General features: G+C 43.3%; 1 protein-coding gene across 1 annotated transcript; it reads right to left on the bottom strand.

The window, feature by feature from the left end:
- Positions 1-107: 107 nt before the first annotated feature.
- Positions 108-14660, bottom strand: LOC138207732 (spidroin-1). The gene is made up of 25 exons (XM_069165212.1): positions 14601-14660; positions 14371-14500; positions 13153-13200; positions 12923-12949; positions 12426-12485; positions 11811-11843; positions 11506-11580; positions 11279-11362; positions 11016-11045; positions 10718-10762; positions 7876-8874; positions 6120-6182; positions 5706-5753; positions 5552-5587; positions 4484-4537; positions 4164-4199; positions 4007-4066; positions 3651-3695; positions 3247-3288; positions 2989-3045; positions 1621-1689; positions 1342-1377; positions 1052-1084; positions 619-675; positions 108-457 (listed from the first exon to the last, which is right to left on the bottom strand). The coding sequence occupies exons 1-25, from the start codon at positions 14658-14660 to the stop codon at positions 453-455; spliced, it is 2232 nt and encodes a 743-aa protein (XP_069021313.1). The 3' UTR covers positions 108-452.
- Positions 14661-15375: the final 715 nt, after the last annotated feature.

Below are 15375 nucleotides of genomic sequence, written 5' to 3'. Positions count from 1 at the left end.
AAAGGAAGTGGTGAAAGCTTCCTGTGCGCAGATGAGGTTTCGTTGGGTCTATTAAAGAGAACAATGTGTTCACATAAGCATGATGTCAAGTGTTGTGAGTCAGTAGCTTCTGTTTAATATCGTCTGACGACATAATTTATTGGATTTAAAAACAGTAGAAATCAGCATTTCAATCTCAATTTTTGAAACATGAGAGACAAATTTCATGCACATTGTTACATCTATTTATGTTCATCGGTCACCACTGGGACAGAACTGGACCGGTTGGGGTACAGCAGGTTTTGGACAAACAAGACAAAACAGACACGTCCACTTCCAGAGAAAAGAGGCAAAAACAAAAAGACAAACAGATAACAAGACGTATAGAGGAAAACACACAATTAAAAAGGTTTTAAAACTCATTACACTGAAGACATTTATGGATCCACTTGAAGAGGTGCAGCTCATTTGAATCAGCCTGGTTAAACACAGAGAGACAAACAGGACGACACAAAGATGGTGAATCAGGAAAACACAGGAAAAAAGTAAAAGTGAAATATTCTTTTTAATAAATAATAGCTTTAAGATTAAACTGTATTCATGATTTAAATGGATTTTTTTTCTTTCTGTCATTCTCACCTTTGTATCCGTTACCGAGGGCCCCGTTCACACCGCCATATTTGCCATTCTGCTCTCCTGTGAAAGGACCGGCCCAGTTTGGCGTTAGAAATCAGAGGGAACCGGAGCGGTAAGAAAAGAGGTTCGACAAACTACGTTCAATCTTTGAGAGGGAAACGATCCATAAAGCATGCGGTTGTACTTTTAGTGCGCTGGCAGTTTCAGTAAAAGCAAGTTAAAAGAACAAAAGCGAGTTCATTTTGCTACGAATACAGTTTTCATGTTTGAGCAGACTTTTGTTTATTTAGACGTTCAGGACCACACGATAGTTAAGAAATGAAAAGTTAGTTTTGAGCTAGTGTCTGCTCCTCTGCGTGTGCTGCGTCATATCACCCGAGAACACACAAACACGACTAAAAAGGAAATTGATCGTGAACGAGGAAGTGGTGCTCACCATCTGGAGTCACTCCTAACTGTGCACCATAACCTTCACAAACACACACAAATGACACTTTTAAGACCAGGAGAGGATACAAATACGCAAAAATATATTATTATTAGGAGTTTGGGGAGAGCTGGCAAAAAGTGTGCACACGTAAAAAAACAGCTTTTACTGTCACACAATGCAATCAGCTTTGATGCACTGGTGTGAGGGGTCTTGAGACTTGTGTGAAATGACGTGTGTGTGTGTGTGTGTGTGTGTGTGTGTGTGTGTGTGCGTGTGTTAGTTGCACGGAAACCCACCTGTCTGCTGCTGAGGTCCATATCCTGCAGCGGCTCCTGAAACAACCCGACGGGGAAACAAAGACGAAGTCACGACAGAGAAATAAAGCACAGACAGACACAACACACTGAAACACACACACAGTCTTATTAGTTTATTATTAATTTCTGTTTAAACTCAGCGGGACTTCAGTAGTTAAATAAATAAAACCACCAACACCCCCCACACGTCCCTCCTAACGGTACTTTTTCCATCTCACGCAGACCTCTCACAGTTTAGCTTCACATATCATCACTCACCATACTTGTTGGCGGTTTTGGCACCTTCAGCCCCGAGATGCTGAGCAGCATACGGGTAGCCACCATCACCTGAGGGGGTGGGGTGTTTGGGGGAAGGGGGGGGGGGGGCAATTCAGTTAAGTATGAGTTTTGAACTGTTGCTGTAGCTGCACAAAAGGAGATTGTCGTATTTTAGTGTTTCGTGTTTATAACATGGACGCTGAGATACGATGGTTCAGTCTGTTTTCTTATCAGTTTAACTTCATGTTGATCCGCGTGAGTTCATTCAACTGGAGTAAGAAGTACTGTTGCACGGTAAAGGAGCAGTTAAACATTTAGAGTTTGGGGTTAAAAACAAAAGGAAAACGACCTTTATCACTTCTGTTCCATTATTATGTCACCGGTTGTGTCTGTCACCCATACAGCACCTCCAAAGCTAAAACAAATACTAATACTTAATACTAATATAGTGACATTAATTATACTAATACTTTATATCTTAATTTTTTTCAAAATATTAAGTGTACATATGTCAGTTTGCCATTTTTATAAAGGGTTAAACTGATATTGGATTTTTGGGGCCGATATTAAAGAGTAAAAAAAAATAAACTGATATCAATCCTTTATACAACTTTATAAACACACATCTTCTGTAATGAATCCTCAAATCTGGGTATCAGACTCTTTTGACACTTGTGACAAGGATCTGTAACGGAGGCCGAATATTTTACTGTCACATCATCGAGCCTCTCGAGTGACCGCTTGTGATCGGATCTCACTTCACCGCTTTATATGTAAATGAACGTACATCGAGCGCGGTTTATAAACTCATGAACCTGAACAGAAAGGAAGGAGGAGGAGTCGGAGCAACAAGCGTTTCACACACTCCCGGCTCACTATTTGCTCATTTTAGGGCTCTTTCTATTAGAAATTTATGACATATTTCACGTTTTTATACTCAAGTTTCAGGCTCAGATTATTTAATCATTCCAGGAGGTTTGAGAGGGTTGGGCTCTGCGCTGCGGTGGGTAAATGAACTGTGCGAGTGCGTGGGGCTTCTTCCACAGTTTTGGCAAATTACAGATTAAATAATGAAACTAAACACAGAGGAGGCTTTGGTGAAACAGAGGTCTGATGTTTTTATTCAGTAAACAGCGACCAGTTTCCTACTTTGTGTGAAGTTCAGTATTTATTTTGCTTATTCAGAGAAATATCAGTTGAGGAGGTGGTCGAGGACGTATTTGCATTCAAACTGCTAAAATGATTTGGCCATATGTGTCCCAGACCTCCAAATGTGTCCTTAATGCATCTTTCCACCTGTGGTTTGTACTTGTTGATGGTGTCAACAAGCTAATATCATCTGTTCTACAGTGCAGTTGCAGCTCCTACCTTCCAGCCCAGCAGGAATCACCGGAGCGTTACCGTAGGGACCCTGAGCAGCTCCTGCTCCTGCAGGAACAAACAAAACAAAAAAAGAGAGAAGAAGAGTCACTTGGGTTTCTCACCTCTCCCCCTTTTTCAACCTGCATGGTTTATCAGTCAGCTCAGTGCTTTCCGCTCGTTGGAGTCTGACTGGTGGAAAGCCACATCGACAGAAGCCTGACTAATAATGTGACAGAAGGATGAGGTCATGTCAGCGCTGCTCACCAAATTTACCAGCAGTGGATTCCAGGCCTGCACCGAGCGCTCCTGTGAAGAGGACGAGAGGGGCGTCTGAAAATATATTCACACTGAACTATCGTTGGTGAACGGGAGGTTATGTTGTTGATTTGATGAAGTTTAATGTGAATTTTGGTTGTTTTTTAGCTTTTATTCTGAAGGAAACTGTTGGTTATTAGATAACTAACTAATAAATAACGATAAGTAAACTTGCCTTGCTGCCGTGATTCATATTAGCTTTACTTTGTCCTTTAACTGAATTATGCAGCCTTAATAAAGATATCTGCACTACTTTTTAGTGTTCCCTTGTACTGTTGCTTTTATTAACGTGACTGTCTGGCAGCTGGAGGAACATATCTGTGTCCTTGTTTGCCGCACCGTCCTTCTCTTACCGTACGCCCCTTGAACCTGTCCAGCGTAACCTCCTGTACCGAGGGCTGAAAAAAAAAGAAAAGAAAATCTGAAAAACTTGCAGGTTTTTAGACGCTGCTCGGTCATTTGTCGACTCACAGGAAACCTTCAAATTAAACGGCGTTAAAAAAAATAAATAAAAAAAAAAAAAAGCATCTATAGGAGCAGGAAGTCAGAAACTACCAGATCAAACTGGTCAGCTTCGGTCAATGAGAGACAACAGCGACACCCGGTGGATGGACGACCGCACCGGTCACAGGAAGCAGCATTTTTCAGCATCTACGGGTTAGTGCCATCACCGCCTCATCGTTACAACGCCTCCAAAAAAAACGGTTACCTTCGCTCTTCCTTGCTTTGCTCTCAGCCACATCAGCTAAGTCTGCAGGGTAACCAAGCCCTGAAACATAAGTCTAATTAGCACTAAATATGTTCTGTGAGCTTTAAGTCTAAACTTTGAAACCCCCCTTTGAAGTTTTTTCCGAGACGGTACTCACCGGCTCCATAACCGTCACCGTACCCGTTCCCGTGACCTGCTGAGAGACGGACAGATTACAGTTATACACCAGATGTGGGGGAAACATTCAAGAGGGTTATGCATGAAAAACACCTGCAGACGGAGCAGCCAACGGCGACAACTGACCAAAGTCACTCAACACAAAGGAAACGCCTCACAAACTGAACATCAACAAACAGTGACGCCGTTGATGTTTTTTAAACCGTCTTTGTTTTTCCATCTGAAACTTGTACAGTTTGACTCTGAGAGAAAAGCAACCGGTGGATTTTCTCACCGCAGGGCCGGTGAGGTCACACCTACCGTAGCCGTTGCCCGCCGCAGCGCCGAGGTATCCTGTCACTCCCTCGCCGTAGCCTGAGATGACAAACAATCACAACACGCCGTGTTTGGACGGTGAACAAATACAAAGGTTTTCTGGCTCTAAATCGGTCAAACAAAGGATTTTCTTGCAGGTGAAACTATTTCTGAGCAATCATTTCTTGCTATTTTTCTGTTTTTAGAAGCACTCGAGCAGGTTCAGACGACACCTTTGAAACAAGGCGAAGATGAACTCACTCTTTCTGTTTTTCTAGAGTGACTCATGAGCAAATGTTTGGTTTTCAAGGCAAAGCAGCAGCTGATTTCCTGCCGTCTGGCTGAGTCCTCAGCGTCGCTTGTAATCTCAACAACAGGATTCAAATGGAGGCAAAAGAAAGTCCCGATTCTCTGATCAAGTATCTCTGCTAGTGTTTTCTGACAAGCCTCCACATTTGCATACAGGATCCCTGAGTCTGGCAGGAAGGCTCTTATAAACAAATGTTTTGCATTTTTGGGGATTACGTTTGTCTGCTTTGTTTTTTTTTTGCCACAAATTAAATCATGAGACAAAAGTTTGAGTTAAATCTGAAGCTTTAGCCAGCAGCCAGTTAGCTTATAGACCGAAGACTAAAAGCAAAATGGAAACAACCAGCCTGAGTGCATCAGAAGGAAGCATCAGGCAGTATCAACATCAGTATCTGATGGTGCGTTCAAAGATGCGACCTCAAAGTGGGAGAAATGACGGCTGATGAAAACGACTCGTAGAAACGTAACGTACAAACAATGATGAGCTCCGTTTTGTCCGTGTGACGGTTTACATGTGTGATGACGAGGTTGTTTGTCACTTTTCTCTATTCAGAGAGAGATTTGTCTGCTGTGTTGCCGCTTTGTTGTCGTCATGGAAACGCTCTCGGAGGTTACCAAATCGTAACTTTCCCATTTCCCAGCAACCTGAACGCAACGTAACTCAGCGGGGAAGTGAATCAAGATGTTTCCTGACAAATTTCAAACTAGTCATTAAATAAATGAAGAGTTGATGAAGAGAGAAAGAGAGAATAGATGAAGTTTCACCTTGAGGATACCCGCCCTGTCCGAGGCCGACTGCTGCTACGATGGAAGATGTGTTTTGGAGAGAGACAGAAACGAGAGTGGCGGTTGAGTGAGCACGTAAATCCTCATCTCTGAAACAAAGAAAGGAGTCGTGAAGGAAAATGGACGCGCTTACCTCCAAGTTTCCCGGCGGCCCCTCCCAGGTACGTTCCCTGTCCCAAACCTGTGGTCGGCACACGGGAAAGCTTTAAATATTCAGTACATCAACAGATCTTTAAACCCAGGACGTCAAACTCTGCTGTTTTGTCGAAGCACGCTGGTGGAAACAGAACTACTCGTTCAGGAAAAGACTTTTTGGGTTTCAATAAAAAAGTCACGTGATGTTTCACGAGTTACTTTAAAGACATTACAAAAGTTGAATTACTTCAAATAAGTTAACTTTTGTGTGTACTTGATCTCCGGTGTCCTGGATAACAAATCCTGTGTTTGACTCATCCAACCGGATGTCCACTTTTTCTCTCGTTACACTTCGTCTTTAACTAAAACATCAGTATTGGACGCGCTGCGGATGAGAAAGAGGCGACATCACCTGCTCCGTAGCCTCCAGCGCCGAGGCTGGCTCCCTGATAGTTTCCTGCTCCGCCGACGTAACCTGTGAAGAAGGTCAACACAAGTTCAGGATCATCATCGACAGCTTACTGGGGGATGAAGGCGCTTTAAACCGTATTGTGTTTTACAGAAGACGAGTGCCAACACCTGTGGCTTTGGATTTAAAGTCTTTTCAAATTGAAAGTGTGTAATACACACGCTTTCCTTGAGTGGTCGAGCGTGTGTATTACACACTTTGCCGTGACACCAGTCGTTTGTTTTTTTAGCATCCTTTCCACGGGGCGACACCTTTCCTGGAATCAACTCTAAAAACCACAACACCAGATGTTTGAACTTTTAAAAGATCCAGCACATGACCATCTGAAAGACTCTGCATGAGTCACAGGTAACCCACAGAGAAACGCTGAGTCGTATGTTGTTATACTTTAAAGTGGCTCACAGCAAAACCCAAGTATTGCAGAACTGGTATGAATGTGATGTAAACGTGAGATTAATCAGCACAGATCGGATGAAGTCCAGATTTGTAACTGTGATTTGAACCTCTTTGTTCACACATCTGGATCGGTGATTACGTCATCACCAACTGCATCAAACCAAAGCAAACATAAGCCATACAGTGCACGGATTAAGGTATTAGTGAATATTAGACACATCCTCCGTGGACAAATGTACCGAAGATCATTGCAGCGTCTTGAAGAGTGACGAGCCCACGAACGATTAATGATGTCGTAAATCAGGGCTCGGAAAAATAACAGGGGAAAAAAACAGCATAGTAGATGTAAGAGCATAATAAAGTATGTTTTGTGAGATATAATGTCTCAGAGTCAAGTTGAATGGACGATGAGGTCCTAAAATAATGTCACGGTATTTCTGCGATGTGACAAAATACTGAAAAAATATTCTCTCTTTAATTTCATGAACATACAACTGAAACAAAATAAGTGTTATAGATTTATATGTCAGCATATTTTCCTTCAGGTATTCAGTTAAAACTAACATGACGTCAGTTCCCACCGTGGAGCCGCTTTTCAGCGACATCATTACGTTGACATGGCTAAATACTGACGTCATTACGAAAACGATAAATTATACCGAACTCTCCAAAACACGGAGAAAAGCACAAGAGCAGCACAGAGAGACCACAAGGCTTCATAAATAACACAGATACTAAAGGACAAACATCAATACAAAATATATCCATCCATTAATTACCAAATCAACCAACCTAATCAATGCAAAACTGTGAGCGTTCAGCGCCCTTATTACACTTTGCAGCTCAAATCCAGAGGACATGTTTGTGTTAATGACCCGACAAGAAGTTAAAACCAGGAGCTCCCCTCCGGCCGACGGCGACGTCACCCACTGGTTTGTGAAATGTCATTATGAAGCCTCGATTTTGGATTTTGGCCGTCGCCATCTTGCTAGTTCGGAGCCAGAAGTGACCATATTTGAACGAGATGGGGGGAGGGGCCAGCGGTGGACACCCCGCCCCCCGCCCCGCCCACCACCACCACCGCCCCGCCCACCTGTTGCAGAAACCTGACTGCAGCACAGGTTTCCTCTGTGGAAATGGTGGGAAAATTTGAAGGCAAATAAAAAATAACCTGTCGATAACTACTAGAAAAGGGAATTTAGAAGACGAGTATAACAAAGTCAAGAATGGGCCATAAAAAAAAGACAAACAAGAAATGTAAAAAGACATTCAGATGGTGAAAAAGACAAATCTTTGCTCTTACTTGTTGCCTGGTTACTCCTCCCAGTCTGCCCTGGGACACCGAGAGCTTTTGACTTTTTGTAGTCAGCTTGGGGAGGCTGGTTCACATCCTGACCGTCTGCTGTAAAGCCTTGAGCCTCCGGCCCTCCTCTCACCGAGGCCACGCCTAAACTGTGGGCTCCGCCTGGGTTCACCGGTCCGAAGCGTCCCGCTCCTTGTGTTTGGAGACTTGCGGCACCGGGATTACGGTTTTCCACCGTGACGGTCCCGCGGATTTGGAGTCCGTTTGTGCCTTTAGCCACGAGTCCTTTGACACTCGGCCTCTCGGCCGCAGCAGATAAATAATCCCTGCCTCCCTGAACCTGTGGAGTCGAGTGAACGTTGCTTCGGCCATCTTGAGCTTGTAAAGGAAGCAGCTGAGGGCTTCTCTCTCCTTGTGCTTGTACAGTTGTGCGTCCCAGATGTTTCTCTTCTTTACCGACGTGCGTCTGAGGCACGAAACCTCCTTGAGTCCGGTCAATTTCTGAACCCAAAAGCTCATACTGATTGATTTCCAGTCCGTCTGGTAGATCAACGAGGGATCTGCAGTTTGGGGCTCTCTGGTTCTGTTGAATAGATGACTCGTAGTCTCTGTGCACCTGTGGAGAAGCAGGTCTTCTTGCACCGGCTGCTGCTACCGCGGCTTCATGACTTGCCTTTCTATTAGAGACGACTTGTCCTCCGTGTGCTCGTGAAACAGCCAGACCGAGAAGTTTACTCTGTTTATCGAGAGGTGCTGCGGGTCCGAGACTTGACGACCGACCGACCGGAAAGAGGCTTTTGACGTCTCTTCCTGCGTACAGTTCGGGAGCAGCGGCACCGAGGATGTCGCTTCTCCTCACGCCGGGCGTTTCGGGTCTGAGCATCCCGTCTTGTTTTCCGTACGAGTGACCTAAAGCTCTGCTCTTTTCTCTCTTAAGATCTTGAACGGCTCGGCCCAGACCGGCCACCTCAGGTCCGCCAAGGTCTGCTGCAGACGCACCTGGCAGAGAAATATCATCATGCATTCACACCTTCTGGTTGGAAACAGAGTTTCTTTGAGGTTCAACAGCAAACTGTAGTAGCCGCAGTGGCTAAAAGAAAGAGCCGCGGACTCCACCGGGCACCGGTCCGCTTTGTTGGGTCCTCGGCACGACTTTTCAGCATTTCAAAAGCAGAGTTTTGGCTGACGATTGTTTGGCTTTCAGATTTTTCCTTAATCTTTGTGCGCCCTAGCAGGTAATTGTTGTTAAACGATTTCTTTTTATACCCGTTTAATATTTATTGTTGTTATGTCCTACTTTGCTGTTGTGCTCCTGTTCTCGTGCTGATGTGATATACGAGTCTGCAAATGTTTTCTTATTTTGAAAAATGACCAAATTCTCCATGCCGTTCCTCTGACTTGCTGTCCAGCTGCTTTACTCTCTACAGGTTGACTTGAAATAAATGAAACATGTAATTTTAGCGAAGCGGAGCTCAGAAAATTAAAACATTACCCAGAATGCTCCTGGGGCCGCTTTGCAGCCGGTTCCGGTGGAATCAAGCTTTCACTGTTCTGCACTTCAATTCAAAGACTACTTAAAAGTCAGCGGTGTGTGTAGCGGAGCATTCAGTGCAATGCAACACATCCTCCACACATTTATTAGAGCTGACGGACACTCAAAACCAAACGAAGACGACGAGACAAAAAGCATTATGGCCACAAATTAGTCCAGTTTGAAGGGACAGACTTATCACCATAATCAGGGACTGAGAGAGACAACACACAACTACAGACTCACTGAGGACACAGAGGACTCCTCATTCAGTCAGAGCAGTGATGACAACAAAACGTCGCCATCCCAAATTGTTGTGAAACACAGCAGCGTTAAAGACGAAGACACCGACCGACTCAAACAGACGACGGCAGCACAGACGAAACTCTGACAGACGAACAGACGAACGTCGGATCTCGTCTGTGCACAAAATAAATGAAACAGAGAAGCTGCTGCTAATGATGATGATGATGATGATGATGATGTCACAACAGCTCCATGTGATTTCATGCGAATCAAACATGAACTCAACATCACTGAGACGACGGTGTTACAGAGAACAAACACAACACGGGACAGAAGACAGAGACAGACAGACGAGATGCCCGAGTTAAAGACTCCTGCTGAGACCGTCGCCGACTTCACTGAACGTGCGAAGCGACACGACAGCCGGCGTGACAGACAGTTGGCTTCTTTTCTTTCTTTTCCGCCTGCGACAATGGAGGCGATGATACAAATAAAAAAAGGGCCCTAAATTCATGTTGTTTTGTCAAAGATGTTGGGGATTGTTACGCAAGACGACCCGGCGACAAAATGATAAGATATCATCTGTTTTGTGCAACCTGAGAAACTCTACTTTTACTTTACACTGTGGATAAAGTCTTTATCCCTTTTTCTCACGTGAACTGCGGACGATGTCGAGACGATGAGGTCCAGACATCGTCCAGTCGCCCTTTCACAAATGGAAGCACACAAAAGGAGATTGTTGGTGTCGGAGTGTGTTCAGAGGCGTCGCCTGGTTAAAGCGTGCAGGAGGTTTGATTCCTCCAGACGTGATTCTCTACTCGTACCTGGGATCATTTTAAAAGCTCTGCACAGTAAAGCTGGCAGGTTGAAGCTCACTTCATGTGCAGTCCGACCGATTCGGACATTTGCTTTCTCGCATACATCTCCTTCAGATGATGTCTACATATTAGTTCAGGGTTGCGGTTGCGTGAGTGAAAGCAGCTTCAGTTGGTGTTTGTGTCACGAGGATAAGACGCGCTGCGATCAGTGATCGTTCCTGAGGTTTCACCTGGAGTCATCACTCACCTGGTCGCGCTGCGCCGTATCCAACGCCTGCCATCGCTCCGTATCCTGGCAAAACACACCAACACTTCATCTTTAGATCTTCCTCAGACTTTTTCTTTTTTGTTTTACAAGGACACGTCGTTTATTTGCTGAGATGCGATCTGCCTCTCGTATCAGACATGTTGACAGACTTCCACTCAGCTGAGATCCATCGAAACCAACAAACCAGCCGAGGCTCACAGACGCTCGTTCTCTGTGTTTACGCTCATACGGGCGAACGAGATAAAGACATCATGGAGGAAAACGGATCGTTTCTTACCTGGCAGAGTGCCGAGGCCGGCGCCATAAACTGGAAAGAAAGAAAAACTGAGTAAATATTGATTTACAGATGATACACAACTGTTTATGTACACTTGTCTTCATCCTCATCTCTGAATAACACAGTAAATCTCTAAAGTTTGAACACATGTGCTGACAAGACTTATTGAGGATATACGATACGATATCTTTTTTTGGAGGCAAGTGTTTCTGCATTTATTGAATTCTGCAAAATATCAACTGTTAGAAGACATCTTTTCTCACCACGTTTCCCTCCTTGGCCCAAACCCAGTCCCAGTCCGTTGGTCAGTCCGGCCCCTAGTCCCATCCCTGTGCCCAGACTGGCACCTGCAATGACAGCAAAGATGTATGGAACATTTTGGACATCTTAATGTCGTGGATGGTGATTTATTTTATTATCCACAAGGAGAAAGTGAGTGATCGACAACGGGAGACGATGAAAAGCAGGATGTGAGGGTTTGATGACGCACCGTAGGCTCCCGGGGTTCCATATCCGCCTTGCTTCAGGCCGGCTCTGCCTCCTACTCCGAGAGCTCTGTAGCCTCCTGTGGAAACATGGAAGAAAATTCACTTTAATGTTGATGAACAGAGTTTATCAACAAGGAACAGAATTTAGACACTTTATTTCTCGACGAGATGGACGAGCTCCGGTGAATAGTTTTAACCTTGAATGAAAGAGTAAAAAAAATTAAAAACAATTTTTTTTCCTCTTTTCATGTAAATAAAATAAGAATTTAGTTTATATTTTGTAATTATAACATGAAAATGTGCTTACCGAGGCCAAGCTGAGCCCCAGGATAACGTCCGACTGAGATTTGAAAAAAAGAAAAAACACAAACATGAATTATCTGAAAGTAAAAAATTTAAGACAATACTGTTGGCAGAAAATTAAACAGATTGAGTTCATGTCTTCTATCTCTATGCTGTCCTTTTCTCTCTCTGCTCTCCTCACCCCAACCGGTCGAGGCAGATGCTCCGCCCACCTCTGATCCTGGTTCTGTTAACAGATGCTCCGCCCACCTCTGATCCTGGTTCTGTTAGCAGATGCTCCGCCCACCTCTGATCCTGGTTCTGTTAACAGATGCTCCGCCCACCTCTGAGTCTGGTTCTATCTGAGTTTTCCTTCCTTCTGTTGGAGGTTTTTCTCCCTTAAAGAGGAGTTTTTCCCTCCTAGCTTATGTGGGAATTGTTGAATTGTTGGTTTCTCTGTAAAGTTCTGCTGTCAAGACTTTAATGTGTTAAGTGTCATGAAATAACCTGTGTTTTGATTTGTCACTTTATAAATAAGACTGAATTGAATTGAATTGAATTGAATTGAATTGAATTGAATTGAATTGAATTGAATTGAATTGAATTGAATTGAATTGAATTGAATCGAATCGAATCATACTTCCAGCCTTCATTGCTTTGCTGCCATATCGGCTCCCCAGCGCTCCGAGGGCTCCTGTGACTGAGACCACAAAGAAAAGAAGTTTAAGCAGGAAATATTAACTCCTTTTACATTTATTATACAGAATATATTCCACTCATGGGGCATATGTCCATCTAAAGCGATAGCTCATGTTTAATTTGAACTGTATGGATATATTATGACATGACTGACATGAATAACCTCTCGACACATCTGTAAATGCTACAACATCTGTATGTGCTGCTGATCTCTGCTGCTCTTAAGCATTATTTTATAATCCGCTCCTCACAATCCAATCAAACTGTATTTGTAGAGCACCTCTCAAACACATCAAATGGGATTCAAAGTGTTTTACAAGCGACAGGATGTCACACAAAAAAAAAGGTTAACTGGTAGAGACAACAATAAAATATATGTAGTTAAGATAATAAAAGATGAAGAGATAATACTCCTAATGTGCTAAGAAGACGACTAACCTCCAGGTTTTACTCCGACGCCGACACCTGAAGTAAAAAGAAAAAAAAAGATGAAAAAATGAGACACTCGAGCAAATTTCACGTAAAATGTTGTTGTGCAGTCGTTAGCCAGACTGACAGGAGAGACAACACCTCCAGGCTGCTTCCAAATAACCGCTTATCTTTCTCTTTGGTTTCACAGTAATTCAACAAGCAAGACGTTAAAAACAATGAAAAGCTTGGTGGCCTACCTCTGGCTGGCAGCACTCTCCCCCAGGACACACTCTGAGGTCTAACCCCTGAAACATTGAAAACAGTCAAACAAAATGCTCTCAGTTTTCTTTTTGCCAAAAAAGAACAAAGCATGAATGCAATAATGTTCACCAAAAAAAGGTCTCATACAGAAGACAAAACACAAAAACTATCAAGTTTGTTTGAGTAGAAATGAAATGAAATTGAATTAAATAGATAGTACATGAAAACATTAAACTATAGACTCAGTAAACAGAGGAGAGTGCAAATATTTATGTTAAACCTGCATCCACTGTATGTAAATGATGAATATAATGCAAATAAAGAAGCACACCTGAGATGTGCAAGTGAGCAAGAAGATTAACATGCTTTTTGCAAGATTTTTGCAACCTGATTGTGTGCAATTTTGTGGTAAATTTTCTTCTACGGCAACATTATTAACCCTTTAAGTATCGACGATAAAGTAAAAACTACGAATTACTTAAAAAATCATGAGAATCATGTTGCACATGTCACCAGAGGGTTTCAAGCCTGCTGCAGCCTGACTGGTCGACAGCAGAGCGAGAGACAGACGTCCATTGATGGACACACGACGAGACGAAGTGGAGCCCGTCGGCTCTTCTCGCGACTGCTCGTCACATTTTGCCGGCCTCCGCCACCTTCTCATCGGATCCTTTGATTCAGTGAAATCAGATGACATCAACCGCAGAGACTTGGCGGGGTCGTTGGAGCCGAAGTCTTCCTCAGTCTCACATACATGATATTTAACAGGTGAGTGAGAATGAGTCACTGAAGATCCATCACAGCGCCGACTGTAGTCATCTAATTTGCGTCACTCAAAATTGCAAACTGAAGCTAAAATAAATCAAATTTTGGCGACACATAAATGCAAGTTTTTATTACGAGGCTAAAAAAAATTATTTCAACAAATATTCCACATTTGCAGCTTTTTAGCCTTGAAACAAGTCACTAAATAGAATTTTCTCACACAAAAAGTGAATTATATCAGTGAGAATTACATCAATCAAATCAGATAAACTTGGACTTCATGAAATTATTATGTTTCTACTAATTCATAATCGAGGAATTATAAAGAATGAGATGCAAAGATACATTTAAAACACGTTTGTCAAAACATTTTTAAATCTAGCTGCTATTGTCCTTGTGTATAAATCCTGTTCTGTGTCTTTGCTCATGTGATCCTGTGCGTTTCTTACCGCCTTGCAGAGTTTGCTGAGTCAACCAGAGAACCAGCGACGTCTGCAGCAGAGCTCGAACCAGCATGATGGAGGCGACCCGGGTACCGGACACACAAAAACCCAAACAGCAGCAGTGGGACAGAAGCAGCTGACGGACAGATGGACAGACACGAAAACTGGTAGTTAGACCACTCGTCAGCCCCCTGACGTCCTTTATATGTTCTTTCTTTTCTGTGATACACTCCCACCGACCGGTCCGGCCCTCTGAACACACATCGGTCCGACCGGGCAAAAGGGAAAAGACCCATTTTGGCCCATTTCCATTAAGTTAGTACGTACACACACACACACACACACACACACACACACACACACACACACACACACGGGAAGAGACATTTTGTCTGTTTTCCTGCACTTGAAAATTCTTCCGAAAATAACATGTAAACCGCATTTTACAGATTTTCCTGAAAGCTAAAATTTAGAAATCCATCTGATAATGTTTCAAAGATCAAATGTGTAAAGATCAAATTATTTCCTCCATCTTATTTGTGTAGAAGAGGAAATAACAACAAAGAAACTGCACCTAAAAACAGTCAGAAAGGAAAAATTCCTCTCAGTGAAGTCTGACTTTGTATTTTTTTTCCATTTCCTGAACTGTTGACTCACACGAGGACGCAAAAACTCAAAGATTTGTTCTCAATACGTTGTCTTACTGTGGCTGCACTAAAAAGACAAGCATGAAAAATAAGAAGAAAGATTCATAAAATGCAAAAATGCAACGTATAGGAGTCGGAGAGGAGACGAGGCAGGAGACAGAGGACTCAGTTTGCTGTCCAGGTGTCTTTCTGCACACAGACGCTGCAGTCTGTCGCAGCGGCCGTAAAGATGCTTCATCATCTAACAAGCTGCGCTTCTGCACCTTCTGCACAACTCTCTGTAGACCAGAACAGCTGATGAAGATCCTATTATGAAGCTCTCCTCAGTGAAAAGTCAGTAAAAGACATTTCTCCGTGCTAATAT

The sequence above is a fragment of the Embiotoca jacksoni genome, unplaced genomic scaffold, assembly GCF_022577435.1.
Source record: "Embiotoca jacksoni isolate LCO1_2020_lvr unplaced genomic scaffold, fEmbJac1.0.p SCAF_34, whole genome shotgun sequence".
NCBI lineage: Eukaryota > Metazoa > Chordata > Actinopteri > Embiotocidae > Embiotoca > Embiotoca jacksoni.
The sequence above is the reverse complement of the archived record's forward strand: the minus strand, read 5'-3'. Positions and strand labels throughout refer to the sequence as shown.

Coding starts and splice junctions, on each gene's coding strand:
- LOC138207732 (XM_069165212.1), bottom strand. CDS start 14,660: ATGGGTCTTTTCCCTTTTGCCCGGTCGGACCGATGTGTGTTCAGAGGG. Junction 8,875..10,717: donor ATACGGCGCAGCGCGACCAG/GTGAGTGATGAC, acceptor TTTCTCTGCCAG/GTGCGTCTGCAGCAGACCTT. Junction 4,067..4,163: donor CGGTGACGGTTATGGAGCCG/GTGAGTACCGTC, acceptor CTTATGTTTCAG/GGCTTGGTTACCCTGCAGAC.